We start from the raw sequence: 14198 nt of genomic DNA, 5'->3' as shown, positions 1-14198 counted from the left end.
GGCCTTCAGACAGGGCAACAAAACAGCACAGTGCAGACGACCATGTAACCAGAACAGGCATCCAGCACACCTGCCCCTGATACAACTCAGACCCATGAAATCAAATGATGCACAAGCAGTCTCATACATGAAAAGCTCTGTAATAGTTAAAGCTACAAAATGAGAAAGTGCAGCTGTCTAATATTGCTTTTCCCTTTAGATTTCCTTCTTTTTACACAGTAGATGTTTTTTCTTTCAAAGATCAAAACTAGAGCCACATACACAAATAATTTTTTTTATTTCCAAATGGTACAAAGCTGCAATTAGTGTGATAAAATAATATCAATTGGAACAATGGAGAAATGTGGTTCATGGTAGGCAAGGGTCGTGGTGGGCTCCCTCAGGGTGTGTGCAGTTTAAGCTGGTCCAGTTTGCGTCGCAGCATGTTGTAGTTGTCTCTGGTCCCTGGAGCCTCGGGGTCTAACTTTAGAGACAGCTCATAGTGTTTCTTTGCCAGCTCTAGCTTTCCCCAGCGATGATACAGCACAGCTGAGAAAAAACAGACACTCAAGCTGAGAAGCAGCAACAATTTCAGCTCTATTCATTTAGTGTGTTCAATACAGGTCATGTAGGTTGCACAATATTATAGCGCGCACAATTATGCTCTTTTTGAGTTTTTTATTGCTTAGAATCTCTCTTCTACTCAGTATAAAATATGTGGTACAGCCCAAGTTGCAGTAGCCTTACCTAAATTGCCATGGCAACTAGCACCATTTGGGTTGATCCGAAGAGCGTGAAGGAAGAAGCCCTCTGACTCCTGAGGAAAAAAATAAAACCAACAAAAAAAAAAGACAAGTAAACAAAACACAATGAATAATCTTAGCTGGTCAAAGAAATTTACCACTGCTGACTTATAACAGACATGGAGGACTTTTTAGGACTAAAAACGTCAACATGCATGAAAAGTAATAATCTGAGCTGAAATGTTTATGCTGCACTGGCTGACCTTATATTTCTGTAATTTCCCCAGGACATTAGCCAATGAAAACATGATAGTGTGGTCATTAGGGAGGAGCTTCAAAGCTTCCCGGCCGATCAGCTCCGCTTGACCCAAGTTACCTCGAAGACAGAGCAGACAAGTACCAAAAAATGTTAGACACAAATAAAGCTTGTGACGCATGCTCAAATGGTATTTTTAGTATGAGCTACACAACACTGTAGTCAGTGCATATGCTACTAAGAATGTGTGTTAAAGATCAAAGGAGTGCAGCACACAAAACACAAACACAAATAATGAGATATAACTGTAATAACAGCTGGTATACGGAGAATCTGATTGTCTGCTTTATTTGTCAGCAGTGTCTAGAGCAGAGTTTTTCCTCTCCACACATGGAGGAGCGGTTTAGTCTCCTAATTAAGGTTGAACACAAGGCCCACTGGGTTATTGATCTCTGTCACAGACCCGTCTGATGTCTGGCCAAAGATGGAGAAAAAGAGAGAGACAGAGGGAGAGAGAGACAGTCAGACAGACACTGACAGTCATGTTCTGAGTCATGGCCTGTGTCCTTCACTCACAGCTTGCCAACATGTGACTACATATGAGATGGTGTCTGTGCCTATCTGCCTGAATCTACACTGATTCTGCCTTTTGTTTGTATAATGATCAAAACAAAAGGGGGAGTGAATACCAAAGAGAAAAGAATATTCCCAATTCCTTGCTATTTGAAAATGACACCCATTGTTCTTCTCTTCTCCTTTTTTTGTTTGGTGGGGAGCTGGGGAGAGGGGTAGAATTATTTCTGTCAGATTTGGGGAACAAATGCGGTGGGGGGACTCTGAGGGGGCGCTGTTCTGGCTGTGCTTGCCCACGTTTGATCAGGAACATACTGGGCCCTGATTGGACAGTTCCAGTGCCCTCCTGGGAGACTCCGCCCCCGCGGGAGCGGCTTCTGACAAAACGGCTCGAGCGTTTGGAAATCAGAGCATTCTCCACACGGCAGGGAAGAGTGCCTTCAAAACTCAGAACACAAAGCTTTAATACATAAATTTCAAGCATTGCTGATTCCTGCTCTTCCGGTGTAATCTTGTTGGCCATTTAGATTTCCTGCCTTTCCAAAATAACAACGCTGTATTTCTTGGCTGTTAATGCTGGGACAAGCTGCACACAGAACAGAGAGCTCTTTGAAAGACACATACATTCACAAATGGATAAATATTATTATTATCTATTATTTGTATTCTTATTTATTCTGATTACCAGAACAACAATAAAAAAATTCAGATGTAAAGGAGCCTTTAGCAGCATGAGAAAAAATATTTAAGTTCCCCTCCTCTCAAAAATGTGTTTGACTGTAACTCTGCTGAAGGGGGAATGTTTCTGTGTGCTCACCTTAAATCTGAGGTAAAGGGATGGTTTGAAGTGGGGTTGTATGAGATACCTATCCATAGTCAGTGTATTACCTACTGCCCCCAGTTTGGAGAAGCAAATAGGCATGGAAGCTAAGCAATGTACTGCTGTGGCCGAGGCCAGCAGCAAAACCTATTTTTGACCTCATACAACCTCACTACAAAAAAATCAGAACTGTCCTTTTAAATCCAGCATCGAGAATGATTTGTGACATCACAACTAGTCAGGAGGCCAATTGTGATCCAGTATGCAATTTACAGTTATATGATGTGGAACCTTAAAGACTTGTTCAACAGTTAAATGAAATGAACAATATTTGCAAGAAGAAAATGCAGTTTTAAATAATTTTAAGTAGAAAATATCAGACAGAAATTATCATTCAAAGCTGAGTAACTTCTGTTCTGCAATATGTGCAGAGGGTAGGCCTGCCACGATAACTACTTTTGTTGGGCTCTCACTTGCTCAATATAATGTAGCTAATGTGACAGGCCTAGTAGAGATGATCTTTAAACAGGTTGTTATCTAGTGCCTAGTGTAGTTGGTGTATTAAAAAGTGTGTGCACTCTTCTTTTTCTATACCAGTGTTGTCCAGTAGAATGACCATGTTGTTCCAAGCCAGGCTGTGCTCAGGTTTTAGCATTGTTGCATTCCTCCAGGCGTTCAGGGCATCCACGAATCTGTGCTGGTCTGCATACTAAAAACAAAAGCAAAATCAAAAAATGTTGCGTTATAAATACACTATAAAATGATCCTTTCTACCAATATGCAGTTTTCCATTGTCTTTTTTAAAATATCACCCCATGATTTTTCAAAGACACCAATTGTCAAACAGTATTTACACCATGGACTCTCACCAAGCGTCCCAGGTTATAGTAGCAGTCTGGGTATTTTTTCCGGAAGCGGATGGCGTTCCAGTAGCTCTGCTCTGCTTCCTCAAATTTCTGCAGGCTGTTCTGCACTATACCCAGATTCATCCAAGCAGCAGCAAAATCAGGCCTAGAGAGATTTAAAAAATGCAACACTATCAATAAGAGCTTTTTCAAGTCATTCAGTGCTGGAACCAGTGAAATGAAATTGCCATTTGTGTGTAGTGAGTGCTGTATTCTTTTATGCTGAACCACGTACTGAATAGAAACTGCTTTAGATAAGAGCTGCTCTGCCTCAATCAGTTCATTCCTCTCCTTCAGGATGTTCCCCAGGTTGTTCATGGCGTGGACATAGGTAGGATGTAGCCTGAAAGCCACAGCAGTTGCAAACTGCAGTTAACACAACTCAGCCCTCTCTTACACATTATCCAACAAGTAAGTAGCTGATTAGATTGTAAATGCTCGTGAGGAGACGTACCTGACTGCCTCTCTGTAATATGTGATGGCAGCAGTAGTGTTCCCTCTATCAGCCAGATTCTTTCCAACGTTATAATGGACCTGAGGAAGTCATCAACACATTAGTCATCAGAGTGTGACTCTAAGTGTATGGCGACATTTATCTCCACATGCTAAGAAAAGGTCTTGGTATATCCTGTAGAGTCGGGCAGACAAACAAACATACACAACATGGATCTGTACCTTGGCATTGAATGGACAGACAGTCAGGGCACTGGTAAAGAGGCTTTGCTCCGACCGCCACTGGTGACTGCGGAGAGCACAGCGAGCTACATATACACACAAAAGTGTAAGCACTGACGCACACAGCAGCTTCTGGAACATGGAAGAAGGAAAAAAAAAAAAAACATGAGTCCTTATAACCCTTGAGCTTAAAAATAAATTCTGTGACTCACAGTTAATAGACTGCAAATGTATCCATGTAGCACGTGGATACCACCTGCAGTTATCATCCCTTTATAGGTGAGTCATTAGTCATCTCTCATGTCTGTCCCTACACTGAATCACTGAGTTACTGAATCTTCAAAGCTACATAAACAGGTGGTCAAATAAAAGGGTTTTTAACTGGGACAGCGTGACCTGGTGGCTGCATGAACAGAAAGGTCATCTGGTTGAATCTTCGCTAGAAACTGAGGGCTCTTTATCACCATGTGGTAGCTTTTATTTTGTTGTGATCTTTTTAGCATCGGCCCGCCCTTACCCTGTATTTGGTCCAACAGCAGCAGCAGTGTCCCACCGAGTAGGCCAGCAGTAGGCAGTAGCCAGACGAGGACAGGTAGAGAACTCTCTCAGCAATAACGAAACCCACCCTGAAAAATATGTTACAGGCTGGCAGGAAAGGGACGACCAGCAGCACCAGACCTAAGGTCAACGTCCTGGCAGGGAGAAGGAAAAAGGACTATAATCAAATACTGTGCATGACTATATAAATGGCTGTGTGACGCTATATGGAAAATAAATTTTAGCAAAAAAAGGTAGTCTCAATAAACCACTCCAAAAGCATGCCATAACTGCAGAACCGCACACTAACCGTCTCGGAGCCAAAGCGAATTTTAAAAATTCTCTAACAGCAATCGAGACGTGGTGCTCTGGTCACACTGCAGTGGATATGATACCATTTTTATAATCAAGTGTAAGTCTTGAGAGGCCAACATGTACTTCATCTCATCTACTGCGAGTGCGAGATGGCTCCGCTCGCTTACCTCCTTCTCTGGCTGTCCTGTGAGCATAAGGCTTGGCTTATCAAGCCTATCAGGACACACCAGAGCAGCAGCAGCCACACCATCCTCCAATCAGTGGCTGACTTAATGAGAGGCACACAGCCCATGGACCAATCAAAACACAGCCACCAGGGACACAGCAGCAGCCAGGCATTCAGAGAGTAGTAATAATTATAGTTCAGTATCTGCCAATCAAAGGGGAACAGGAAGGGTGCAGAATAGAAGACAGCGGGGAGAGATGAGGGAAGAAAAGCATGTCAAATTCAGAATTAAAGGACTTAGGTCAAACATAATATTAGATACTTAGGTGGATTTATGAACAAATTAAATACGTTTCATCTAAGTCAATTCATTATTGCATAGATCTTAACATATATTTCTAATGTTTCAAGAAAATAAAAATCATTTCAAGTGTGATCAAATGATGTATCTTGAATGAATCTTACTCACCCTGAGAAATACATTTTCTGCAAAAGAGGCAGGGTTGTCTACTTCAGTGAATGCTGGCGGTCCTGTTCCCATGATCCTCCAGCGTGCATAGAGCATTGAGAGTCCTCCAAGACCCATGAGAGCCAATCGTGTAAGCAGTCCCGATCGCAACATCTCACTTACCTGTCAGAGAAAAAAAAAAGTAATCTGTGCCTGTTTCAAGCCCTGTTTCAAGAGCAAGAGCTGTTTGCTTTAAGAAAGACAATGTACACGGTTCCTACACCTTTCCTTGAATCAAATTTAAGCACTTTTCAAGGTGTATTTTCAAGTTTTTCCAGCTGTGATAAGTACAAAAAAGAAAAATGACATTATGTACATATATATATATATGTGTGTGTGTGTGTGTATACACTGTATACAAACACTCAAAATGATTATTTCACTTCTTCATCGCATTAAATCAGATGCTGCTAAATCAAATGAACAGCCAAAATTATGTTTAGTGAGAGCATTTTACAGGGAGGCAAATTAAAAGCAAATTTCAACTTTTAAAATGTGTCACTGACCCAGCGATTTACCATCAAAGTTCAAGTGAAAGTTCAAGCACAAGTTCAAGAGCTTTATTCTAAATCCTAACACTTTTAAGACCTTGAAAATCCCACATTAAAATTCAAGCGTTTTTCAAAGATTTCCAGCATCCTTGTGAACCCTGAATGTATATGATGTGACATTAATCATACAAGGGAGTACATAATTTATGACAGAGAAGAGGGGGGTAGGGATAAATAAACTGTAACTCACATTGAGTGGATTCTTCCTAAGGAGTAGCCTCTGGCTGAGTTCATACACATTAACATTACAGATCAGGAGGACATCAAAGGCTGCATTCACACCCTGGAGGAAAATACATACAGAACGAAAGAGAAATGGCATTTAAAATTTATATAGGTCAGCAATAAAATGGATCTTTAGCTCCAATCATACATGTGAGAAAACATCAGACATAGGTTTTCAAGTAAGAGATCAAATCAATTACCATGTCTTCATAAAGTGTTATAAAGAGGGGAATCTATTGGTATCTAAAGATGATGTCTCTCTTTCAACATTGTTACAACCGGATGTGATGAAATCTGTAACTAACTACAAAATGGTCTTTACAAAAAAAAGAGAGAAAAAAAAGACTTTGTACCAAGACTGTGATGCCTTGTTCTTTACAAAGCATCGCTGCAGCACACAGCAAGAGGCTGACCACAACCCACTGGACAGAAAACCTGTCATCTCTGTCACTCCCTGAGAACACAAAGCCAAGACCAAGCCAGTTATGGACAGGAAATGTAAGGCACATTAAAGAAAGACAAGCATCTCCACAATGTTTGCTCCATGATATTCATCGGCTCATACGGGCAGCACTTTGTACAATATGGTTTTACAGTGCATATAAAGAGCAATCCTTTGTTAGATACCTACCTCTGTTGAAAGCTTTGCAGTAGGTGAGAAAAGAGAGCTGGAAGAACAGGGCGCACAAAAGGTCTGCTCGACCCACTATACCAGCCACCTTATTGAGATGAAAAGGGAGGGGAAAAAAAGAAAGAGAAGAAGATACGATAGGTTAGGCAGAAAATCAAGTTAAATGACCAAATATACATTAAGAAACAGCCTTATTACATGCATCCTTTCATAAATGATTGGATCTTTTATCACCTTGCCCATACTGCATTTGGTTTTGTATGGTGTATTGGGTTGCAACCCGAGGCTTATTAACAGAGGTAGGAAGAATCTCTCATTATCAGAGTGGCCTGTTGGTGTGTATTCTATATAGTGTGTGGGTACAGTATGGTTGGCATCCTGGGGTTGCCTGCTTTGATACATACAGCAGGCCTAAGCCAACAGTCTGCCTGCCTCCCACCCCCCAGGTCTTACCTAGTTCTTGCCCTGCATGATTAAAGAGAATGGAGAGGGGGAATTGCTGCCTTCCAACCAGGCTTTACAGCAAAAAAAAACACATATGCTGGCAGGTCAATAAGCATCCCAACACAGCTAATAGTCAGGCCGTGCTACCACACACACCTTAGTCCTGCGTTCCCAGCTGAGACAGGGCTTTTGTTCTTGGCATGGAACCACTGCATGTTTAGAATTAAAACCTCTGGACTAGAGAGACAAGATGCCATGATGCACGACGGTAGGGGATTTGTTTTGTTAGGAAAAGTTTATTTCTAGCACAAAATCACATAAAGTATGATGTCTCAATAGGATGCACAAGCCCACAACATCAACTGATGCCGCCCAAGTTCAAAGCAAAAAGGGTAGTTAGAATAATTGGGCACAAATGATGCATGAGGCTATGGTATGAAAAATAGCTGATATAAATATGTAAATGACAGTTTTATCCCCCTTTTCATATGCCTTTAAAGATTGCAGCTGTTAAACTGTTAAAATATCAAAGTCAAAAGAGCTGGATGTAAAAAGAAGTGTTTCTATTTAAGTTTTTCTTCCTTTTTCAGATTCATTGCTGCTAACTGTGATCTTCTGCAAATGTATTGAGCCATTATTCACAAGTTCAATTCACTCACTTACATTTTTAATAATTTTTAGTTCTCTTGGCAGAACTATCACATGGAAATCATGTTTGAGCTCTCCAAAAATAAACATAGAATATTTTAAACCAAGCAGAGATTCACAAGTGCAGGGACTGAGTGCACATTTATTCTGAGACAGTTTACATAGTTTCTAAGCACTTTTCCAATGAAGAAATCTGTTTCTGCTGTGTTGTCTGATTCACGCCTTGATTCCACTGGGCATGGCTGTGAGGAGGTTTTATTCCGTCCTCTGCACGACGTCATACCCCACCGGGAGTATGACGGGGAGTGTTTCAGAACCTGAACCGACAGCACCAGACAGAAGAGATCCACCCCTTTACCTGGAGAGGAAGTCAGGTAGTCATGGCAGTAGTGGTGTCATAAAATCTTGTGTTTCCACTTCCAAGATGAACATACTGTCATCCATGGTGACAAATATCCTCTAACTAGTTGTCTTCTGGCCTGGTGCCCCCGGTTATAATGTAATGTTGATGTAGTGATATACTATCAGGGTGTTTTATTTTGAGAATTGACTGGATGCTCTATACTGGTTCTGTGTCTGACTTCCTGCCCAGCTCAATCAGCTCTGTGCACCTTAGCGGCTTCTGTCAAAAATAGACGAGGTGCATATGTTTAACGGAGCTGAGCCGAGAGCCGCTACTGTGACGTTTCTGAAGCGTGCTGGAGTGCATCTGGTGGGATCACAAACATTGAGTGGTTGTGTTGCAGCCATAACACAACACATACACACCCGGTGGAATTAAGCCGTCACTGTGTGAACCAGCAGAGGCCCCAAACTTTTGAGTCCCAATTTTGTATGTAACACCTCAGGTTTGCTACTTACTGTATGTCAAATGATGGAAGCAGAGAGTGTTGGAAATGCAGCTCTGAGACTAAGAGATGTGTGACTACAAGGTAGGAAAAAATCTATGGAGCCACAGTGATTTACTCATAAAATGTGAGCTTCTGTCATACTATGCTGCAAGACAAGAAAGAGCCTCAACAGAGTTTCTAAGCCCATCGGAAACTATTAAAGTTCTATCTCCCACCATACCATATTATTCCTAACTAACTCAGCACTGCTTGTTTTATTTAATGCTACAGTGAGAGCCAAGCATGGAGGAATTTTGATACACTTGTTAGAGGTGAAAAATGAAAAAATGATGTGGACTTACACTTTCTGTGTGGACAGGGTGTGCAGCAAAGAAGAGGGCAGCAAGCAGAGAGGTCTTGGGAGCGTAGTTCAGTATCTTACTCATCTCATCATAAGCCAGTCCGCCAATCAGTATAGCAAACACGTCAATCATAAGGGCAGATATGACAGCATGGAGGATGATGTTCAACACATGGAAACCAACAGGGTGCAGGCCTCCCGCCAGTAGGTAGTTCAACCTGCAGCAGCAAGAGAGGGAAAGAACTGCTGTTTAATGTAAAGTAGGTGCAGACGTGTGTGTGTGTGTGTGTGTGTGTGTGTGTGTGTGTGTGTGTGTGTGTGTGTGTGACAGGGGCAGTATAAGCTATTTTAAAGCATTCAAATGTGAATTGATGAGCACTTTGGGATGTTCCTGTCACATTTGCAATAACACACAACTAAATATTGTAATACATGACGAGAAGGAGGCAGAAAAGGATAAGATGCAGAGTTGAGCAACAATTCTGCGACTAGGTCTGTCATTTTAGGACACCTGGAAGTGTGTTATTGCACCTACCACTGGTAAAAAGAAATGTGGTGTGTGTGTGTGTTTGAAATGCCATCTATGTCAGGTGTAAATTTACCCCATGGTTAGGCCTTTTTTTACCAGTGTGAGGTAACTGAAAACGTTGTTGTGGTGCTGTGTTAAATGATTTTAACAGACAACTGCAAGCCAATCAGTAAGAAGCATTTTCTTTGTATTCATGGTGTAACAGCAGAGGGTGAGTTCACACAGTACACAGGAGTACTAACCTAAATGTAAATACTGTGAGAGGTCGGTAGGACTTGTGACTAGAATTGCTACTCAGGTTGCTTCCCCAGAAGTCATTGCTCCAGATGTTGTTCAGAGGTGTTTCTGGTCTCAAGTCCTGCAACAGAAAGCAGAATGAGACTAATGCCATCAACACTGATCTGTGCAGAACACCACTCCTCACTCTGCAGAGGCCACGCCATGACACAGATATGTCCCATACGGCTGTGTGCATGTGGGATTGATACTGCTGGGAGAAAAAAAAGTTACCTTGTTGTTGACAATTGCTTCAGAGTCATCAAACACAAACTCCCCATCATAACTGTTTATGAAGCACAGGAGTGCCACCAGGGCAACAGTGACTTTGGCCTGGACAGGAGGAAGCTTTGGCAGTGGTATGTGGTGATCCCAATAAACTTCAGACAATGCCATAATGCATCGGGACTTTGGTCTTTTTGTATCATCATCTAGTCCCTGCAGGGGAGGAAAAGTGATTTGAGGCTGTGCCACTTGCAATAAATGTTATATAAATACTGATAGCTGGCTGATAACAGTCTTTGAACACTAAGAGGATTCATACCGTTATCTTTTCATACACACCTTGTGAGGGGTCACAGTCTCTGTGCCAGCTAGCTGCCAGGTTAGCTAGCAAACGTAAATGTTAACTAACAGAAAGAGCCAACAAGTCGTACCTGCACACACACATGCTGATTCACTTTATACTTATATAACGGAGACGTGTAATGAGTCTGTCAGACAGTTACATGACGCTCCAACGTAAAGGTGTAACGTTACCTTGGGATTTAGCAGGCTAATAAAGCGTAACTTTAGCATGTCTTGTTAGCGGATGCCATCCACATTATTTAAAAGCATAAACGTAACCGATGCAGGGTAGCAGCTATATCGGCATTACTGGGTATCTATTTTACATATTTCTGAGACAAATGTCAAGAGTATTCCGCTGTAGGAGACATGCCCAGCGAGGTGCAGACGGCTGTAAACAAATATCCACGCTCAGGCTCAGACACTTCCCGTCTAGCGTCACTGTGACGTGTTCATTTTCAGCCAATACGTGAATAGTGTGTAAGTGGTGCAGAAGCTGTGTGGTGCAGTCCAAAATGTGTGGATACTGTTAGACACAGAAACACACATGATGCAGTTTAACCTCTAGAAGTTTATTACTCTTACAGTTAGTAAAAAAGTTCTGACTGACAGTTATTTGGCTGAAGTGAAAAGCTCTTTTCTTCAACAGGAAATCTGGAGCTCATTATGCAGACTGGGTTTAGCTGCAGCTTTCAATCATAAATGCAGAGCTTGGAAAGTCTGCTCCTGCTGTATGGTGCTCTACCTCTGGATAATGTTAGAGAACCATATGTTTTCCCTGATGATGCTTTGTATTGATACGTTCTCCATACTTACAGTATAGGCTACCTTCCATTGTATCTTATGCATCTGGTGAAATAGTTTTGCCTTTCTTCTACTTTCATGTTTTTTGTAAAGGATGAATAGTGTCATTTAGCAGTGCAACAGTTTGCTTTAAAGTCGATTTCTTTCTCAAGCCCCTTTCAGTCACTCTTTTTTATCTACTTCTTGCTGGCTTGACCTCTTGCTAGGGTTCTAATCCTGTCATTGATTGTCCATCCTGTTGTTCATTTTACCGAACAGCTAATGCATCAGATGAGAAACCAGTGCAAAATAATCAGGCTTGTCTACACAGTATATGCACACATACATGGTTTATTCAGTGATTTCAGTATATCAGTATTGCATTAAATAAAATCTAGTCACAGTATGCACATAAAAAGGTGAGGTAATAAAAAAAAGTAGTGCATCCAATACATAACAACCATAATAAGTGTTAAAATGTAAGTTTAAAATTGAGAGGAAATAGGGGCACAAAGGAGGCATTTAAAAACGAGTTTTATATGCTGACATTAATCCTGAGGTTTGGGTTATAGTATAGGCCTGTCTTTGTTTTCATATGGAAGCTTGATCAGCTGTTTGGAGCATTCATTTCTATATGCAACATTAGTGTATGCTGTATTGAATTAGTCACATGTTGATTTAGATTGTATCTGTTAATATATGTTCAGCATCACTTCTACTAGTGTTTGGCATCTGGAGTTATTTCAATCTTTAATCTTTCCACTTAATTAAATAAGACATCAAGATGTTTTTTTAAATAAAAAGAAGCCTAAGGTATGATTAGTCATGATATCATAGGTACTGTAGGCAATATGCTTGTCTCAATTAAAGCATGTGGGACACCTGTCTTATTTGAAACACACAGCAGCTGTGAGTATGTTCATCCTTTTGTTAATTGACAATGTAATTTCTTTAGCTTATTGGAGTTGGCGTTTTGAATTAGCAAGGAACCATGTATCAGAATATAATATGATAACATGAATTATAAAAGGTGGGCAGAGAAGATAAATAATTTCATGCTAATTTTCTATTTAATTATTCTCAATTAAATAAGGTAACTGATGAGCAAGGTTATCCTTCTATGTCAGAAGATGTAAAACTTCAGTTTGTATTCACCATCGCCAACTTCAACTTCCACTGGCTTGAACACAAATGGTTTCTGTGTAGTAGGATGGTGTGTTTGTGTCTGTGGGTGCAGGGAAAAACATCATGATGAATATACTGTATTCCTCTGCCGTAGACTGTACGGCTGTCATCTCCAACACTGGTAATCTGTTGTCTGTCATAAGATATGTTTGTAGAAAGAAACATTAACAGAAAGACCACTGTCTGTAAGAATTAGAGGTACCGAGGTTGTGGAGAGGCCCATGGCCGGCTTTGGGATTTTGTGCTCCATTTCACCTGTCATTGCTTAGGGAAGACAAGGAATCTCCCTAATGGCCAGAGCCATGGGGCCCAGGGCGACGAGAGGGGGAAAGATTGTCAAGGGCACATTCTCAGACCTTTAAAATGGGTCTCAAGGTTGGTTAGAGAAGCAGACACTTATTCAGCAAGAAAGCACACATAATTAGGGCCGTGCTTCAAAACATCATCTTTCGTATCCTCACAGTCAAATACAATTTTTATGGGTACTACTAGCTTGGTGGTGGTTGAGCTTTATGGTTTGAAGGACACATCGTGATTTGGATGGAAGAGTAAAGCTGGCTGCAAAAAGAAATGTGTTCGCATCATTCTTAATTTACTCAATTTTTGCTACTTGCCTTGATATTACATTTTTTCCTTCCTCAGCTAGAACATGGATACTTTGAACATTTAGGACTCCCAATATTGCTTAATTACCACCACATGCAAAATGCATGAAGTATGGATTTCATCTCCAGGTTCTTCACCCATGTCAGTCAGTTGGAATTCATGTTATTAGCATCACTTCCAGTGGGCTGGCGTGGGTGGGGTGGAGGAGATAATGAGGGAGGATGTCCCAGCACCATCAATGGAAGATCTAGTGGCCCAAATGCAGGGAGACAGGGCTGCCAGTGGAGACCCTGTCAGGGAGGGTCCGCTGTTTTTGTGATCACGCAGAAGGTGACAGACATTGATTGTGTGCAGTCTGACACAGGATCACGGCAGAAAGGAAAGGTCAGGGTCAAATGGCGTGAAAGTGAAGAAATGGCTAAGCATCACGCAATGTCCTGAGATGAACGATGCAGTCTGCATGTGTTTTTCATCATTAGCTGTTAATCACAGTTGGCACAGTTTTCATTTCTCTGATCACAGTGGGTGATATACACTGATATTCTCCAAAGTCTTGTTTATTAATAAAAGTGTTTTATTATATTTGTAATACATGTTTTGTGGTGAAATATCTCACTTTTTTTAGTGATTACGTCCCTGGCAAAAAATAGATGAAACTACTTTTGTTGCCAGAAAAATAATTATCTTTCGAGCCTCTCAGGAAGCAAGTTTCCATTGATTTCAGCTGAAGAAAATGCATTTTTATTATTTTTCATATTTTCATATTTTTGACTAAGTAAAGTCTACCCATCAAATCATGTATATCCTTTTTTGAAAATATTATTTACAAAATATGTCATGTTAATTTGAAGATTGTTTTCATTGTGAAGAGCATAAAAATCGAATACCAATCCCAATAGACATCAGGTCTAGAATAACACGTTCAGAAGGTTGATGACAATATTGTTGTGGTTGTTTATTAGGCTACACAATCATTCTCACATTGTTTTTTACATTAAATGATGATTTCAGATCTAGTTATAAGACAACAGATGTTCTCCAGCTTTGAGTAAATTGAGCACTTTCAAAAAGTGTACACAAATAAT

General features: G+C 40.8%; 1 protein-coding gene across 1 annotated transcript; it reads right to left on the bottom strand.

The window, feature by feature from the left end:
• Positions 1-260: 260 nt before the first annotated feature.
• tmtc4 (transmembrane O-mannosyltransferase targeting cadherins 4) lies at positions 261-10977 on the bottom strand. Its single transcript, XM_062431400.1, has 19 exons — positions 10732-10977; positions 10537-10628; positions 10207-10410; positions 9939-10054; positions 9169-9385; positions 6885-6972; positions 6607-6707; positions 6219-6311; positions 5439-5600; positions 4971-5173; positions 4469-4643; positions 3952-4083; positions 3731-3810; positions 3512-3619; positions 3241-3382; positions 2966-3080; positions 986-1098; positions 727-796; positions 261-528 (listed from the first exon to the last, which is right to left on the bottom strand). Exons 3-19 carry the CDS (start codon positions 10366-10368, stop codon positions 380-382), a joined length of 2226 nt encoding a protein of 741 aa, XP_062287384.1. The 5' UTR covers positions 10369-10410; positions 10537-10628; positions 10732-10977; the 3' UTR covers positions 261-379.
• Between the last annotated feature and the right edge of the window lie 3221 nt (positions 10978-14198).

This window comes from Scomber scombrus, chromosome 13, assembly GCF_963691925.1.
Source record: "Scomber scombrus chromosome 13, fScoSco1.1, whole genome shotgun sequence".
In the NCBI taxonomy this organism is placed as follows: Eukaryota; Metazoa; Chordata; class Actinopteri; order Scombriformes; family Scombridae; genus Scomber; species Scomber scombrus.
The sequence above is the reverse complement of the archived record's forward strand: the minus strand, read 5'-3'. Positions and strand labels throughout refer to the sequence as shown.